A 15,865-nucleotide genomic window follows, 5' to 3' on the forward strand; every position below is an offset into this window, starting at 1 on the left:
TGCTTCTTGGAAGCAAAGCTATGACAAACCTAGACAGCATATTAAAAAGGAGAGACATCACTTTGCTGACAAGGGTGCATGTAGTCAAAGCTATGGTTTTTATAGTAGTCATGTATGGATGTGAGAGTTGGACTATAATATAAAGAAGGCTGAGCACCAAAGAATTGATGCTTTCAAATTGTAGTGTTGGAAAAGAAGACTCTTGAGAGTCCCCTGGACTGCAAGGAGATCAAACTAGTCAATCCTAAAAGATATCAACCCCGAATACTCATGGGAAGGACTAAAGCTGAAGCTCCAATACTTTGGCCACCTGACACCAAGAGCAGACTCACTGGAAAAGATCCTGATGCTGGGAAGGATTGAGGACAAGAGGAGCAGAGGATAAGATGGTTGGATGGTATCACTGTCTCAATGGACATGAGTCTGAGTGAACCCCAGGAGATAGTGAAGGACAGGGAAGCCTGGTGTCCTGAAGTTCATGCGGCTGCAAAGAGTTGGATATGACTTAGCAACTGAACAACACTAACTTATTGACACTTAATACACCAGTCATTATACTTAGCATTTAAATTCATTGACCCAAATTAACCCTTACAACAATCCTGTGAGGTAGAATACTCCATTAATAAACGAGGAAACAGGCAAAGTGGTGATCTGCCCAAAATTACAAAGCTAAAATGCTAGAGCCAAGATTCAAAATCAAGTCATAGTACTTAGTCACAGTACTCTGTGACAGCCTAGATGGGTGGGATGTGGTGGGATGTGGTGGGGCAGAGGTTCAAGAGGGAGGAACCACATGTATACCTGTGGCTGGTTCACGCTGATGTACGGCAGACACCAACACAACGTTGTAAAGCAACTGCTGCTACTGTTCAGCTGCCACGCCACGTCTAACTCTCTATGACCCCACAGACCAAGGATGCCAGGCCTCCTACTCCATCTCCTGGAGATGGCCCACGTTCATGTCCATTGAATCAGTGACGTCAGCCAACCATCTTATCCTCTGTCGCCCTCTTACCTTTCTTTTTCGTATTTTTGTAAAATTTTCAATTGTAAAGCAGTTATCCTCCAATTAAAAATAAAATTAAAAAATACACAAAAAAGACAATTCCAACTCTAAGTTTTAACAACAACAAAAACCCAAGCTATCAGGTTCCCAAACCACAGCTCCTGGCCAATGAAAATGAGTTTACAATGTTAATTTATATCATAAAAAGGTTATATTCAGGGAAAAATATTAATCAAGACATTGAATATTCAGTAACAATAAACAATATCAACCATAAGAAAGACATAACAGATATACATCTTTAAAACATCTGTATTATCATCTTTAAGGCAATGACCACTGGAAACAGAAATCAACAAAATTTTAACAACATCCAGCTCATGATAGAACAGACAGACATAAAGGGGGCTATATGGAAATTGAGTAATATAATTAATATGGTTGAATTAATATGTAATGAGGGATTCCCAGGTGGCACTAGGTGCTAAAGAGCTCTCCTGCCAATGCAGGTGATGAGAGGGTCATGGGTTCAATCCCTGGGTCAGGAAGATCTCCTGGTGGAGTGCATGGCAACCCACTTTAGTATTCTTGCCTGGACAATCCCATGGACAGAGGAGCCTAACAGGCTATAGTCCATAGGGCTGCAAAGAGTCGGACATAACTGAAGCAACTTAGCATGCATGCCAATATGTCATGAATTCTTTATCTAAAAGACTGTATCCTCATTTTCAAATACAGAGAAGTAAGAAAAAATAAATCATATATTAAGCCACATGGAAAATCAGTGAAGTTTCCAAAAACCTATTCGTCTATACTATAATGCAATAAAACTAGAAATTGAATTTTTATTAGGAAAAGAAACTTTGACCATTTAGAAGTTTAAAACAAAGCAAACAAAAACTCTCATATTTTAAACAGGATATCAAAACTGAAATTGCATAATCTCTTGAAAATACAAATAATGGAAACATACGAGCCAAAGTTGAGCTCAGAAGGTAAATCTTGGCATAAAATGCATAAAACATTTATATTACTAAACAGTAAGTATCATGAATAAAAAAATTAAGCATTAATCTTCAGAATCCAGAAAAAGAACACTGCATATGCCAGGAAGGTAGAAGAAAGGCAAAAACAAATCAAAGTCAGAGGGCAAGGAACGCAAAAAAAGAAAAACAGGAAAATAAATTCAACACCTTAAAAAATTTAATATATAACCTAGTAAATTGAATTACTCGAACACAAATATATACAATATTAAAAATGAGAACAGAGAAATAACTGCAGATAAACAAAAAGTTGAAAGAATTATAGAAAAGTACTTTGTGAAACTATGAAAATACACTTGAAAATTTGGATCAACTAGATTATATTCTAGGAAAACAAATGAAAAAACTGAACAAAAGAGACAGAAATCAAAAGAAACTAACAGCCATGGAATAAACTGAGATTTACTAAAGAGCTATAATCCAAACGCATACTAGTCTGCTTCACAGGGGAAATTCTTTCAGATTCAAGCAACAGATAACAGAGATGAAATTTACACCATGCCAGAACAGAAAGGAAATCTCGCAAAATCTTTTTTATGAAGCAAATGTAACACAGAAATCTAAGGATTACACTATAGAAAGAAAAAGTTTCAGGCCTCATTTCTCAATATTGAAACAAATATAGTTAAACACTTCAGTTGCTACTGTATATTTTAAACAACTCCATAAATGAATAGTATTCATTTCAGAAGTGTAACTATGATCAATTAAGTATTAAAAAACTCACCAAATTATAGGTTATGAGTTAAAACAACCTTCATTTCAAAGATGAAATGGCATTTCACACCTAATGAATCATTCTTGATTTAAAGAAAACAATTAGTAACATATGCATGTATGTTTGATGTTAGTCTTGTCAAAGTGAGTGCGCTAGCTTTTTTTTAAATTGAGGTATAACTGACATATGACATTATGTTTTGGGTATACAATATAATTCAATATTTGTATATATTGCTGAATGGTCACCACAATAGTGAAATCTGCCACCATACATAGTTACAGAAAGCTTTTTCCTTGTGATGAGACCTTTTAAGATTTTCTTTCTTAGCAACTTTCAAATATACAATGAAGTATTGTCAAGTATACATACCATACTGTGAATTATATCCCCATGACTTTAGTACTAGAAGTTTGTGCTTTCTGACTCCCTTCACCCATTTTAACTACCCCTAACTCCCTCCACCCTAGCAACTACCAATCTGTTCTCTGTATCTAGGAGACAGTAGATTTTTGTTTTTGATTCCATGTATGAGTGATAAGATAAAGTATTTGTCTTTATCTGACTTATTTCACTTAGTATAACACCCTCAGGGTCCATCCATGGTGTCACAAATGGCAAGATTTCCTTCTTTTTTATGGCTGAATAATAGTATTTTTTATCCATTTTCTTGATCCATTCATCTATCAACGGACAGTTAGACTGCATCCCTATCTTGGTTAAGTAATTCCATAATGAACATGAGGGTGCCTATGCTTTTTTCAAGCTAATGTTTTCATTTCTTTTGGATAAATGCCCAGAAATTGAACTGCTAAATCATATAGTAGTTCTATTTTTAAATTTTTTGAGGAAACGCTATGCTGTTTTCTGTAGTAACTGCACCAATTTACATTCCTACAAACAGGACAAGAATTCCCTTTTCTCTACATTCTCACCAACACTTGTTATCTCTTGTGTTTCTGATAACAGATTTTCTTGAAGTATGAGGTGATAGTTCATCATGTATTTGATTTGCATTTCCGTGATAGTTCATCATGTATTTGATTTGCATTTCCCTGATGATTAGTGACATTGAGCATCTTTTCTTTGTCTGGTAGCCATCTGTACGTCTTTGAAAGAATGTCTATTCAGGTCTTCTGCCTGTTTTTTTAGATTGTTTTGCTATTGAGCTGTCTGAGTTCTTTATATATCTTGGATATAAACCCTTTATAGGATATATAATTTGCAAATATTTTTTCCCATTTAGTTGTTCAGTTGCTAAATTGTGTCCAGCTCTTTGTGACCAGGCTTCCCATTTAGTAGGCCACCTTATATTTTGTCTATGGCCTCCTGTGATGTGCAGAAGCTTTTTAGTTTGATGTTGTTCTGCTTGTTTATTTTTTCTTTTATTGTCTTCATTTTAAGTTTTAAATCCAAAAAAATCATCACCAAGACTCATGTCAAGGAGCTTACCACCTACGTTTTCTTTTAGGATTTCAATGACTTCAGATCTTATATTCAAGTCCTTAATCTTTTTTTTTTAACTTTGTTGAATATCATCAATTATTGGGTCTTTTACTTTCTTCAACTAGTTGCTTGAACCTAATACACAGAGGAAAAAAATGCCAAATGATGCTTTTGAAAAACAGGTCTTACATTTTTTTTAATTGAAGTATAGTTTGATTTATAATATGGCATTAGTTTCACATGTGCAGCAAAGTGATCCATACACACATACATACATACGTGTTCTTTTTCCAATGCTTTTCCCTTATAGGTTACTACAGATATTGAATATAGTTCCCTGTGGTATACAGTAAGACCGTGTTTATCTATGTTATACATAGTAGTTTGTATCTGTTAATCCCCAAGTCCTAATTTCTCTCTCTCCCCCTTTCCTCTTTTGTAATCACTAGTTTGTTTTCTATGTCTTTGAGTCAATTTCTGTTTTATAAATTCATTCGTATCATTTTTTTAGAGTCTACGTAACTGATATCATAATATTTGTCTTTTATCAGACTCACTTTACTTAGTATGATAATTTCTATGTATATCCATACTGCTACAAATGACAATGTTTAATTCTCCTTTATGGCTAAGTAATATTCCATTATATAACAGACAGCACATCTTCTTCATGTGTTGATGGCCACAGGTTGCTCCATGTTTTGGCTCTTGTAAATAGTGCTGCTATGAACATTGGGTGCATGTATCTTTTTGATTTAAGAGTTTTTGTCTTTTCTGGATATATGCCCAGGATTAGGATTGTAGGCTCATATGGTAGCTCTATTTTTAGTTTTTTAAGGAACCTCCATACTGTTTTTCATAGTGGCTGTACTAATTTACATTCCCATTAACAGTGTAGGAGGGTTTCCTTTTCTCCACACCCTCTCCAAGATTTATTATTTATAGACTTTTTGATGACAGCTTTTCTGACTGGTGTGAAGTGATAACTCATCATCATTTTGATTTGCAATTCTCTAATAATTAGCAATGATGAGCATCTTTTCATGTGCCTGTTGGCCATCTGTATGTCTTCTTTGGAGAAATGTCTAGTTAGTTGTCCTGCCCATTTTTTGACTGAGTTGGTTTTTGATATTAAGCTGTCAGAACTGTTTGTGTATTTTGGAAATTAAGCCCATCTGTGTCAGTTGCATCATTTGCAAATATTTTATCCCATTCCATAGGTTGTCTTTTCATTTTCTTTATGGTTTCCTTTGCTGTGCAAAACCTTTAAGTTTGATTAGCTCCCATTTGTTTACTTCTGCTTTTAATTCTTTTGCCTTGAGAGAGACTGACCTAAGAAAACACTGGTAGTATGATCTATGTCACAGAATACGGAACAATTTATGTCACAGAATGTTTGCCTATATTCTCTTCTGAGAGTTTTACTCTTTTTTTCTTTTTTGGCCCTGCTGGCTCTTTGTTGCAGCACACGGGCTTTCTCTGGTTGTGGTACGCAGGCTAAGTTGCCCAGTGGTATGTGGGATCTTGATTACTTCATTAGGGAAGGAGCCTCCACATCCCCTGAATTGCAAGGTGGATTCTTAGTCACTGGACCACCAGGGAAGTCCCTCTCCTAGGAGTTTTACGGCATCACATCTTTATTTAAGTCTTTAAGCCATTTTGAGTTTATTTCTGTGTATGTTGTGAAGGTGTGTTCCAACTTCATTGATTTATATGTGGCTGGCCAGCTTTCCCACAACCACTTGCTAAAGAGACTGTCTTTTCTCCACTGAATATTCTTGCCTCTTGTGTCAAAGATTAATTGACTGTAGGTTTGTGGGTTTATTTCTGGGCTCTCTATTCTGTTCCATTGATACATATACCTGTTTGGGGGCCAATACCACACTTTTTTTTATTCCTACAGCATTGCAGTATTGCCTGAAATCTGGGAGGTTATGCATACAGCTTTATTCTTTTTCTTCAGGATTGCTTTGGCAATTCTAAGTCCTTTGTGGTCTCATAAATTTCGGTATTATTCATTATAGTTCTGTGAAAAATGTCATGGGTAATTTGAAATGGATCACATTAAATCTGTAGATTGCTTTGGGTAGTATGGCCATTTTAACAATATTAATTCTTCCAATCCAAGAACGAGGGATACCTAAACATCTTTTAGATGTCAATATTTATATTCTATATATTAAAGTTAAGTTGTATGTTAGAATGCACAAAGTGTATGCTTGTATAAGTTCTAATAAATATAATATATCCACCCTTGTAACCAAACCTCTGTCAAGATATACAACAATTCTACTATCCCAGAAAGTTCTCTCACTTTGGGCCTTGATTTGAACACAAGATTTGTCTCTAAAGTCCATAGTCTTTTTCATACTATGCAACTTCTTTTAAAAGGGCCCAATGTGCAAATATATTAAACAATAAGAATTCTATTTCTAACCATCAAATTATTAAGGTAGCTGAAATATGGAAAAATGAAAGGTGGGAAATACTTGAGATTCCCTCCACTAAAGTCAGACAGCCTAGGTATTTAATATTTGTAGCAAACAGACTGCACCACTTTCTCTTTACTAATTTCCACTAAATAAATAAAAACAATCTTCTTCCTTCCCCAAGAGTTAAAGAATTAATAATAACCATCTCCTATGTTCATCTCTTATATCTTCAATTAAACTAAAAATGCTCAGGGCAAGACCATTTCTTACACATGTGAGGCAAGCACTGCACACTTGAGTGATTACTATGGAAGGCAGTGAGGAACTGGAGAAAACATACAACCTTTGGAATCAGCCAAATCTGGATTCAAATCTCTTCATATTTATTAGCTATATAACAAGTTACTAAACTTCTCTAAGCCTCAGTACGAGGCCTGTATTTTGCCTTCCTATCAACGTCTGGCTTCTCAAATAGACAATCTATAGGAAGACCCAGGCGACAGAAGGCCCTACCTTGGACCTCAAGCTTTTGGGGGAACTGCTGTGGCGCTCTTCCAGCCATGCCTCTTCCCAAAGGGTGAAGAGACCCTGGGGCCAGAAGGGCATACACATCATGAGTCTACATCTCTGCCATCAACTTTGCTCTGGGTAACCTAGACTCATGAGTTCGTTGTTCAAACCACGCCAGATCTGATTTCCAGGGTCTACAAAGACCTACTCCTGGTCTCACTCCCTGAGAAAGTATATATGGAGCATGAAGGCGAAGACTAGGGGGTTGACACATACGCATAAAGCCATCCCTCAGAGTATAGAATGGTGTGAGTGACAGGAAGGGTTCAGGCTCAGAGGGTAGGGTGGGCTCAGCATCAGGCAGACACATTCTGGCATTCAACTCTGAAAAATCCAAGACTTCATTCAAACATGAACCTCAAGGTCTATAAGAAGGTTTATATATCAAGAATGAATGGATAGAACAGATTTTATGTACCAGTTTGTTAATTTAATTTAGTATGTATATGGTATGTAGGTGTACATTTTGTATTTGCTCCAGACTCTGCAAATGTTCCAAATGGGCCTGTCTGTATCTACTGCTAATAACCTGTGTATTGCATATTCACTTTCAAGTAGTTAGTCACTCAGTTGTGTCCTACTCTTTGCAGCCCCATGGACTGTAGCCTACCAGGCTACTCTGTCCATGGAATTCTCCAGGCAAGAATACTGGAGTGGGTAGCCAGTCACTTCTCTAGGGGATCTCCCTGACCCAGGGATCGAACCCAAGTCTCCTGCATTGTAGGCAGATTCTTTACCGCTGAGCCACCAGGGAAGCCCATTCACTTTCAAATATTATCCTATTTAGTCATCCAACATTATCACGAGTTAGGTTTCATTCATCCCACTGCACAGGTAAAGAAACAGATATGGTTAAGAAACCTACCCAGCTCCTTTTTCTGTTATCTCCATATCACTCTCTTCTTAACTCCCAAGTATCCTCCCCTCTTAGCATATTATCAGTATTTCACTCTCCAAGACAATATGTATGCCCCTAATCCCTATATCTAGTGCTTATGTTCTATGACCTCAGGACAGTACCTAATACTGTTAATAATCTTTTCTTTTTTAAAACAAGTTTCCCTTTGGTGTGTAAGGCTACACTATTTTAGTTTTCTCTAAGCTTTTGCTTTTTTTCTGTTTCCTCTTCTTTCTCAGAATTTTGGTGAAGAATGAGTAAGATAATGTTTTTGGAGACTGTCAGCATCAAGCATATATATTCAACAAAAGATAGGATTTCTTTTTAATATAAAAAGAATACCTACCATTTTTAGGTATAGTGTCAATTACTCTACTAGGTGATACACACACACACAGTATTCCATTTATCCTAAAACCCCTAGAAAATTGAAGTTTAGATCAGCTGACAAATTAACCTGTATTAGAAACCTGGCTCCAGCACTTTCTAGCTTTATGATACTGAGTAAGTCACTTAACTTCCCTGAATTTCTGCTTTTCCATTGTGTAATTTTATAATGTCCTTATAAATGAATTAAATGAGAATGACACACAGATATAAAAACACAAAGTACATGGTAAATAGTCAGTAAATGTTAACTTTCTTCTCATTGCTACCAGGTGAATACATTAATTTTTTATCCTTCCCTTTTGTGCATTTCTAAAAACTGAGTCCTTGATCTCTTGACCTTCTTTCTTTTTATAGTCTATGCCTATACTCTATCACACTTCTGAGTCCAGCTCCTCCAGAAAGATAGTTTTGAATTATCCATGACCATGTCTAAGGGTCCAGGCCCACATCCCAGGGCCTACTGTATCAAACTGCTCTTTTTCCTCATAAAGAGTGGAAAGCAAAAGACTTGGTATGGGAGACATAAAATATTACACAGACAAAACTGATAGGATGGATGATAAAAAAGCTAATTCCATGGTTTCAAGCTTGCCTGAGAAAATTACAAAACTGGAGAAGATTTCCATAGATCATAAATCATGTCCAAAATTCCCCTTTCCCTCATTCTTCAGACATGAAACTCTAATCCTTTTTTTCCCTCATCCACAAGGCCAGAAATGTTCCCATTCCTCTGAATTCCCTTACATTTAAATGCTCCATTCAGCTAATACCTAATTATACTCTGTCTTCTATTACCAATTTTCTTGCATTTAAATCTTATCTTCCCAACTATGCTGTAAGTTCCTTAAGGCCAACAGCCATCTCTCATACTCTTAGTACTTCTTCATAATGCTGATTGACTAATGCTATACAGATATGGTCAGGAATTCAGAAACCATATATTAGGATGTTTTCAGATATTTTCCTGCCATGGAAGGAAAACTTTTCAAATCAAAAGCTTCGGAAATCTTCCACAAATAGGGAAAGTGTGACAAACAGAAAATTTTCTACTTCTTTCTCGAGGATTTCAGTTTTGGTTTTAAACAGGAAAAAAATCCTTTAACATAAACTTCCTTAGCCATGTATTAATGTTTTATAAATTATTTCCAATAACTGCACAAGGTTTTCTTCAAAAATTACTTATGCCAGCATACCTTTGAGATACTGCAGGTTCAGTTCCAGATCACCACAATAAAGCAAGTCACACAAAATTTTTGGTTTTCAAGTGCATACAAAAATTATGGTTATTCTATTACTATCATCTATTAAATGTTCAACAGGATTACATCTTAAAAAAACAATGTACATACTGTAATTAAAAACACTTCATTGCTAAAAAATGCTAACCATCATCTGAACCTTCAGCAAGTCATAATCCTTTTACAACAGTATCAATAAAGATCACTGGTGATGGATCACCATAATACATATAATAATAAAAAAAAATTGAAATGTTGAAAGAATTGACAGAATCTGACAGAGAGACATGAAGTGAGCAAATGCTGTTGGAAAAACTGATGCTGACAGACTTGCTCGGTTGAAGACTGCCGAAAACACTGAATTTGTATTAAAAAAGGCAGTATCTGAGAAGCATAATAATATGAGATATGCCTGTATTTTCTAATATAGTTACTAGTCATTATATTAATTTCTGTAGGAAAGTTAATTCTTAAAACTGTAAGCCTCAAAAATCACTAATACAGACTGATGTGTTACTTATTAAATACTAAATAATTCAAAAACCCAGGTGATAAAAGTTTTTAGTTTAAAGTTTATTAAAGATATCATTTTCTTTGATATATTTAATAATTGGGAAAATTTGATTAAACTACATTTTTACTGTGATCAAAATAGAAGAACTATAGGGTAATGAAACTGATTTGCTTATTTTACCTGAGTAGCTTTATCTTTCATGCATGAAGGGTAATGAACATGAGGATCCCGTGGCCACTGTCCTGTGAGATAAGGTCCTGTTATGGTATCCAGGGAAGAGGTTCGCCTTATTGTGCTAGAGGTTCGAACTTGCTGAGATTTGGGCCTGTCCACTATAAAAAGTGAAGGAAAAAAGACATTAGTCATAAGAATAAAGTGAAACTTAAAATTATTTAAACTTCATAGTTTGTAAAATACCATCCTGCCAATTGTCCCCACAATGTATATTTACCCTAAAAGCCATCCTGTATGAGCTGATGAAATTTATAGACCAAAGGGAAATACATTCACGTATTAAATTTTGCATATACTGTCACACCCTACAAAGCTCATTCATTTTAGAGACCTATTCTTAACCCTCTATATCATCTCCACTGCCATTATTTTAATTACGACTTCATCATGTCTCAACTAAACTGCCAGTTTCCTAACTGCTATCTCTGAATCCACACTAACTTTATCTTACAGGGCCACCTCCCTCCACTGCTAAAAAAACTGCCATGGTTTATTCAGTCTTTCACTTAAAGTCCATTATTTTTCACAGTTCAGCTCCCATATACCTCAATACGTAATGTCTTGCTACCACCACTCCTCCATAAACCTCTGCTAACTACTAAGAACCATAACAACTACTAATAAACTCCAATTTCCCAAGTGTGAAGTACTCGCTTCTCTGCCTCTATACTTTTTCTATCATCTCCTGCATCTAAAATATTCCCCTTCTCTGTACACTTGGCAAAAACTTATCTTCAAGACCAGCTCAGGTGTCACACTGCCTCTGTGAAACCTTTCCCAATGCCCTTCTTTTCTTCATCTCTGTCCTTCTTAAAGATATACACACTCTCCTCTGCTTGCATAAAGCCCTAAATTTGTCCTTCCTTCCTGACCAGAGGGTAAGTTTGGTCCCTACAGATTGAAAAGGAGTTGATACTCAATACTTAGAAATGAATTTATTCAAGGCTCCACGTGCACAAAAAATCATGTATACAGAATCTTATTTTAATTGTTTCCTCCTTAATGGATGAAGAATTTGAAGCCCAGAGGGATAAAATTAAATTGTCCAATGAAACAGAACTGCTAATAAGTGACAGAGGTAAAAAGGAACCAAGATCTCCGGACATTCTACACCGTTCAGTCAATCTACTATAATGATCTGTTTTACCTCTGATGCAAACAGAGATGATCATACTGAACTCTATAGTTTCTTTACAATGAAAATATAAAAGATTTTTCATGTATGCATCTCAAATGTGCATACTATAATAAAATCCAGTGGATTACAAGTATCCAAGGCTTAGTCTTATTCAGTTATATTTCACATCAAAGAAAATGCCTTGCACATTACAGAGGGTCAAGAAACATTTGTTACTGAATATTGTCCTTTATTCTTCTGAAAACAAAACACAAAATTGTTTTCCTTTTTTTAAAAATCAGAAGACAAAAGGAAATGCAGCATACTGTGAACTGTCACATTATTCACACACAGTCATCCTCAGTTCTGTAGGGGACTGGCTCTTCGTTCAGTCAGATCAGTTCAGTTCAGTCGCTCAGTCGTGTCCAACTCTTTGCGACCCCATGACTCACACTCAGTCACGTCCAACTCTCTGCCACGGCATGGACTGCAGCACGCTTCCCTATCCTTCACCTTCTCTTAGAGCTTGCTCAAACTCATGTCCGTTGAGTCTAGGACTCTCATGAATACCAGAATCTGAGAAAGCTCAAGTCTCTTACAGTTGGTCTTCCACCTCCCTAGGGTCCACCTCGTTGGACACAGAGGGCTGGAGAGCCAAATTGAATCTTACAACTGCAGTTCTGATTTCTTCTTTGAACCAAGAGTGTTAGAGAAGATCTGGAAATTACCAGGTTTCCTACCTATCTTTATTACTTAGCTCTCATTTTATTTTATGATAAGCAAAGTCTAGGATAATCTATTTCTACTGTTTGGAATCACCTGAAATTTTATTTGTGACCAAAAATCACAGTCAATCTTTATAAATATTTCATCAGTCATGGAGAGCATGTATTTTCTGTTTTCAGCATACAGTTCTTTTTCTTATATACTAACTGAAATAAAAATACAGAATATAGTAATAAAATAGAACCATGATCTGTCACATATTTAGAGAACTACTCCAAAACTTCTAAACTACTATTGAGATATGAAAATTCTCTTTATCTCTTATAATTTTTATCATTTAAATTTAGTTCTGGGGGCTTCCCTGGTGGTGCAGTGGTTAGGACTCTTGCACTTCCACTGCAGGGGCATGGGTTCAATCCTGGTGGTTGGGGAACTAAGATCCCACAAGCTGTGCTGAGTGGCCAGAAAAAAAAAAATTTTATAGAAATTTAGTTCTGTATAATTTGGTTACATATTGATCCATGACATTATTATTAAGACATATGCTTTACCATTATAGTCTGTTCCATTTATTTTTACTTTTAAACTCGATCAAATTTAATTTTATCCCCCCTCTATGCTTTCTTTCTATTATACTGTATCTGGTATGCCTGTTCTTTTACTTTCCATTTCTTTCAATCGTGCTATTTAGGTAACACTCTTGTATACTGTATATAATTAGGCTTTTGAAAAAACTTTATAGTAAGTCTTCTTCCTGAAAAACATATGTTCATCCCACTTATATTTATTATTTATTGTTATAACAAGTCTGATTAAATCTGTAACTCTTTCATGGAACTTTTTCTTTCTCTTAGAATGCTTCCTTGCTATTTGTTTTCTATGACTTACTTTTTATTTCTTTTTCTCCTCCTTATCTCGCCCCCTACCATAAGCAATTCAGAAGACATGCAGACAGTTTTTAGTTCAACTACCAGGAGCTATTTCTATTAATTCTTTTTAAAAAATGTGGTTATAAAAGCAATACGTACAAATTTTAGCAACTTTAGGAAGCAGAGAAAGTTAACACCTCTCATAATCTGATTTATAATAATTTATTTAAAAAATTTTTTAATTACGTTCTCTCCACCAAGAAGAAACAAGGACAAAAACAGATTATCCCTTGAAAAAGAACCATTTTTAGCAATAAAAAAGGCCTACATAAAGGTCAGCTACAACCAGAAAATGGAAAGCCACTATATATGAAGAACTTGTGTCCCAACTTTAAGCCACATGCTAGCCTTCTCAGTTATTCAACTGACTGTCTTGGTATCACAGTGTTTGTAAGTAACAACTATTTCACTTAATAATGGCTCAAAGCACAAGAGTAGTGATGCTGGCAACCCGCTATGCCGAACAGATACTGTAAAGCGCTCCCTTGAAGTGAAAATGTGACAGTTCTCAGCTTAATAAAGGAAGGAAAAAAATATTAAATGCTCAGGTTACTAAGATCTATGGTAAGAACAAATCTTTTATCTGTGAAATTGTGAAGAATGAAAAATAAATTTAGTTTCTTCTGCTGTTGCACCTCAAACTGCAAAAGAGCCACAGTGTGTGATAAATACTTAGTTAAGATGGAAAAGGCATTAGGCATTATATTTGTATGAGGTATTTTGAGAGAGAGCCCATGCTCACATAACTTTTATTACAATATATTTAAAAAAATGTTTAATCTGGCTTCACTGGGTCTTAGCTGTGGCACGTGGGATGTTTGGTATTTGCTGTGGCATGGCAGGATATTTGGTTGCAGCATGTGGGATCTAGTCTCCTGACCAGGGATCGAACCCAGGCCCCTTGCATTGGCCCAATAGGGAAGTCCCCATAACAGTATATTCTTACAACTTTTATTTTATTATTGTTTTTGTTAATCTCTTAACTGTGCCTAACTTATAAGCTTTACACACATACAGGAAAAATACAGGATATACAGGATATAATAGTATCTGCAGGTTTAGGCTCAACAGAGGTCCTGATATGTGTCCCCTGTGGATAAGGGCGGTCTATCCATTTATATAGGCAACATAATAAATTGTTTATTTCATGATTACAGCTGTGATTAGAATTATGTATTTAGTTTTGAACTGGGTGATCACAACATTTCTCAACTAATTATTACAAAATTACCTCAACTCAAGTAAATCAAACAAGAGGACACCTATCCACTAGAAACATACATTAGTATATTTAATCTTTAAATTTACAAGCACTTAAATAATAAAATTTAATTAAAATTAATAATAAAATTGCTAAAATAAATATTCTAAAGTATGAAAAAAAATAAATACTTACTATCATTACTTAAGCTAAACGGGCATCAGAAAAATAGTAACTTCATATGTGGTGAAACCAGGTAATTACCACCACTGATTAAAACTTGATGAATGTCTACTACATGGAAAGTACTGTTTGACGTACCAAGGAGAATGACAAAATAAATTTTATATTCTCCTCAAGGAATTTACATTCTGGTTGAGGGAGATATAATATGTAGAATTAAGCTATAATATAAAGTAGTATTTTATGGCACATGCACACCAGTGAAGGACAAGAAGGCACACAAGGCAAAAAACAGGTAACAGACAGCTAGAGTGGTGTGCCCTAACCACATCAAAGGCAGCTGTCAAGTAGTAGGATACAATATTGTAAAGTTAAAAAATAAATTAAAAAAAAAAGACTCTTAACATGCCACTTGTAGTCCTGTTGCTAACATCTCCTACTTAAATATTTGAGGGTAAAATGCAGAGTAAGTAAATTCAGCAATAAAATACGATGGTTGGAAAAAAATCACATCTGTTTCCAGTACCATCATATTAGGACCAGAAGATGACTACTCATGCAGCATTCTGTAAAATGATGTCCTCATTATAATCCATCTACAGGTTATATTAGGTATCCCTGGTGACTCAGACAGTAAAGAATCTGCCTGCAGTGCAGGAGACCTGGGTTCAATCCCTGGGTTGGGAAGATCCCCTAGTGAAGGGAATGGCAACCCACTTCAGTACTCTTGCCTGGAGAATCCCACGGACAGAAGAGCCTGATGTGTTGCAGAGCTGGACAGACGGAGTGACTAACATACACAACACACACACACACACAGGCTGTACTATCCCTCTCCTCTTATCTTCCCTGAGGATGGAGCAGTGTAGGCCTGGGGTTCCTCTGGGATACCTGCTGAGGATTGTACAAAAGAATTATTGCTTTCTAACAGCCAATTGGAAATTTAAGGCGACTTGATCGTAGTATAATAGGTTTAAATGCAAGAAGCTATATTAGAAACTCTGAATCCAAATAGCATACAAGGCATTGTTCTAAACAGGCAAAAGACACTTAAAGTCTAACTGCCAGAGAACTGTAATATGATGTTAGATTAATTAGTTAGTTCCCAACAATTTTTCATTTAGAGGCAATACTTGAAGATTGACTGACTAGTGGGTTTGGAAATCTGATGTATTAAGAAACTAATCTGAAGTAGAAAATTAACGAAGTTAAGT

At 35.6% G+C, this 15,865-nt stretch overlaps 1 protein-coding gene across 1 annotated transcript in view; it reads right to left on the minus strand.

The window, feature by feature from the left end:
• Positions 1-15,865, minus strand: part of GLCCI1 (glucocorticoid induced 1) — a 108,874-nt gene that overhangs the window by 68,316 nt on the left and 24,693 nt on the right. Inside the window, exon 2 of the mRNA XM_027540073.1 lies at positions 10,442-10,593. Coding sequence (XP_027395874.1) covers positions 10,442-10,593 — 152 coding nt within the window. The remainder of the gene's footprint in view (positions 1-10,441; positions 10,594-15,865) is intronic.

The sequence above is a fragment of the Bos indicus x Bos taurus genome, chromosome 4 (assembly GCF_003369695.1).
Source record: "Bos indicus x Bos taurus breed Angus x Brahman F1 hybrid chromosome 4, Bos_hybrid_MaternalHap_v2.0, whole genome shotgun sequence".
In the NCBI taxonomy this organism is placed as follows: Eukaryota; Metazoa; Chordata; class Mammalia; order Artiodactyla; family Bovidae; genus Bos; species Bos indicus x Bos taurus.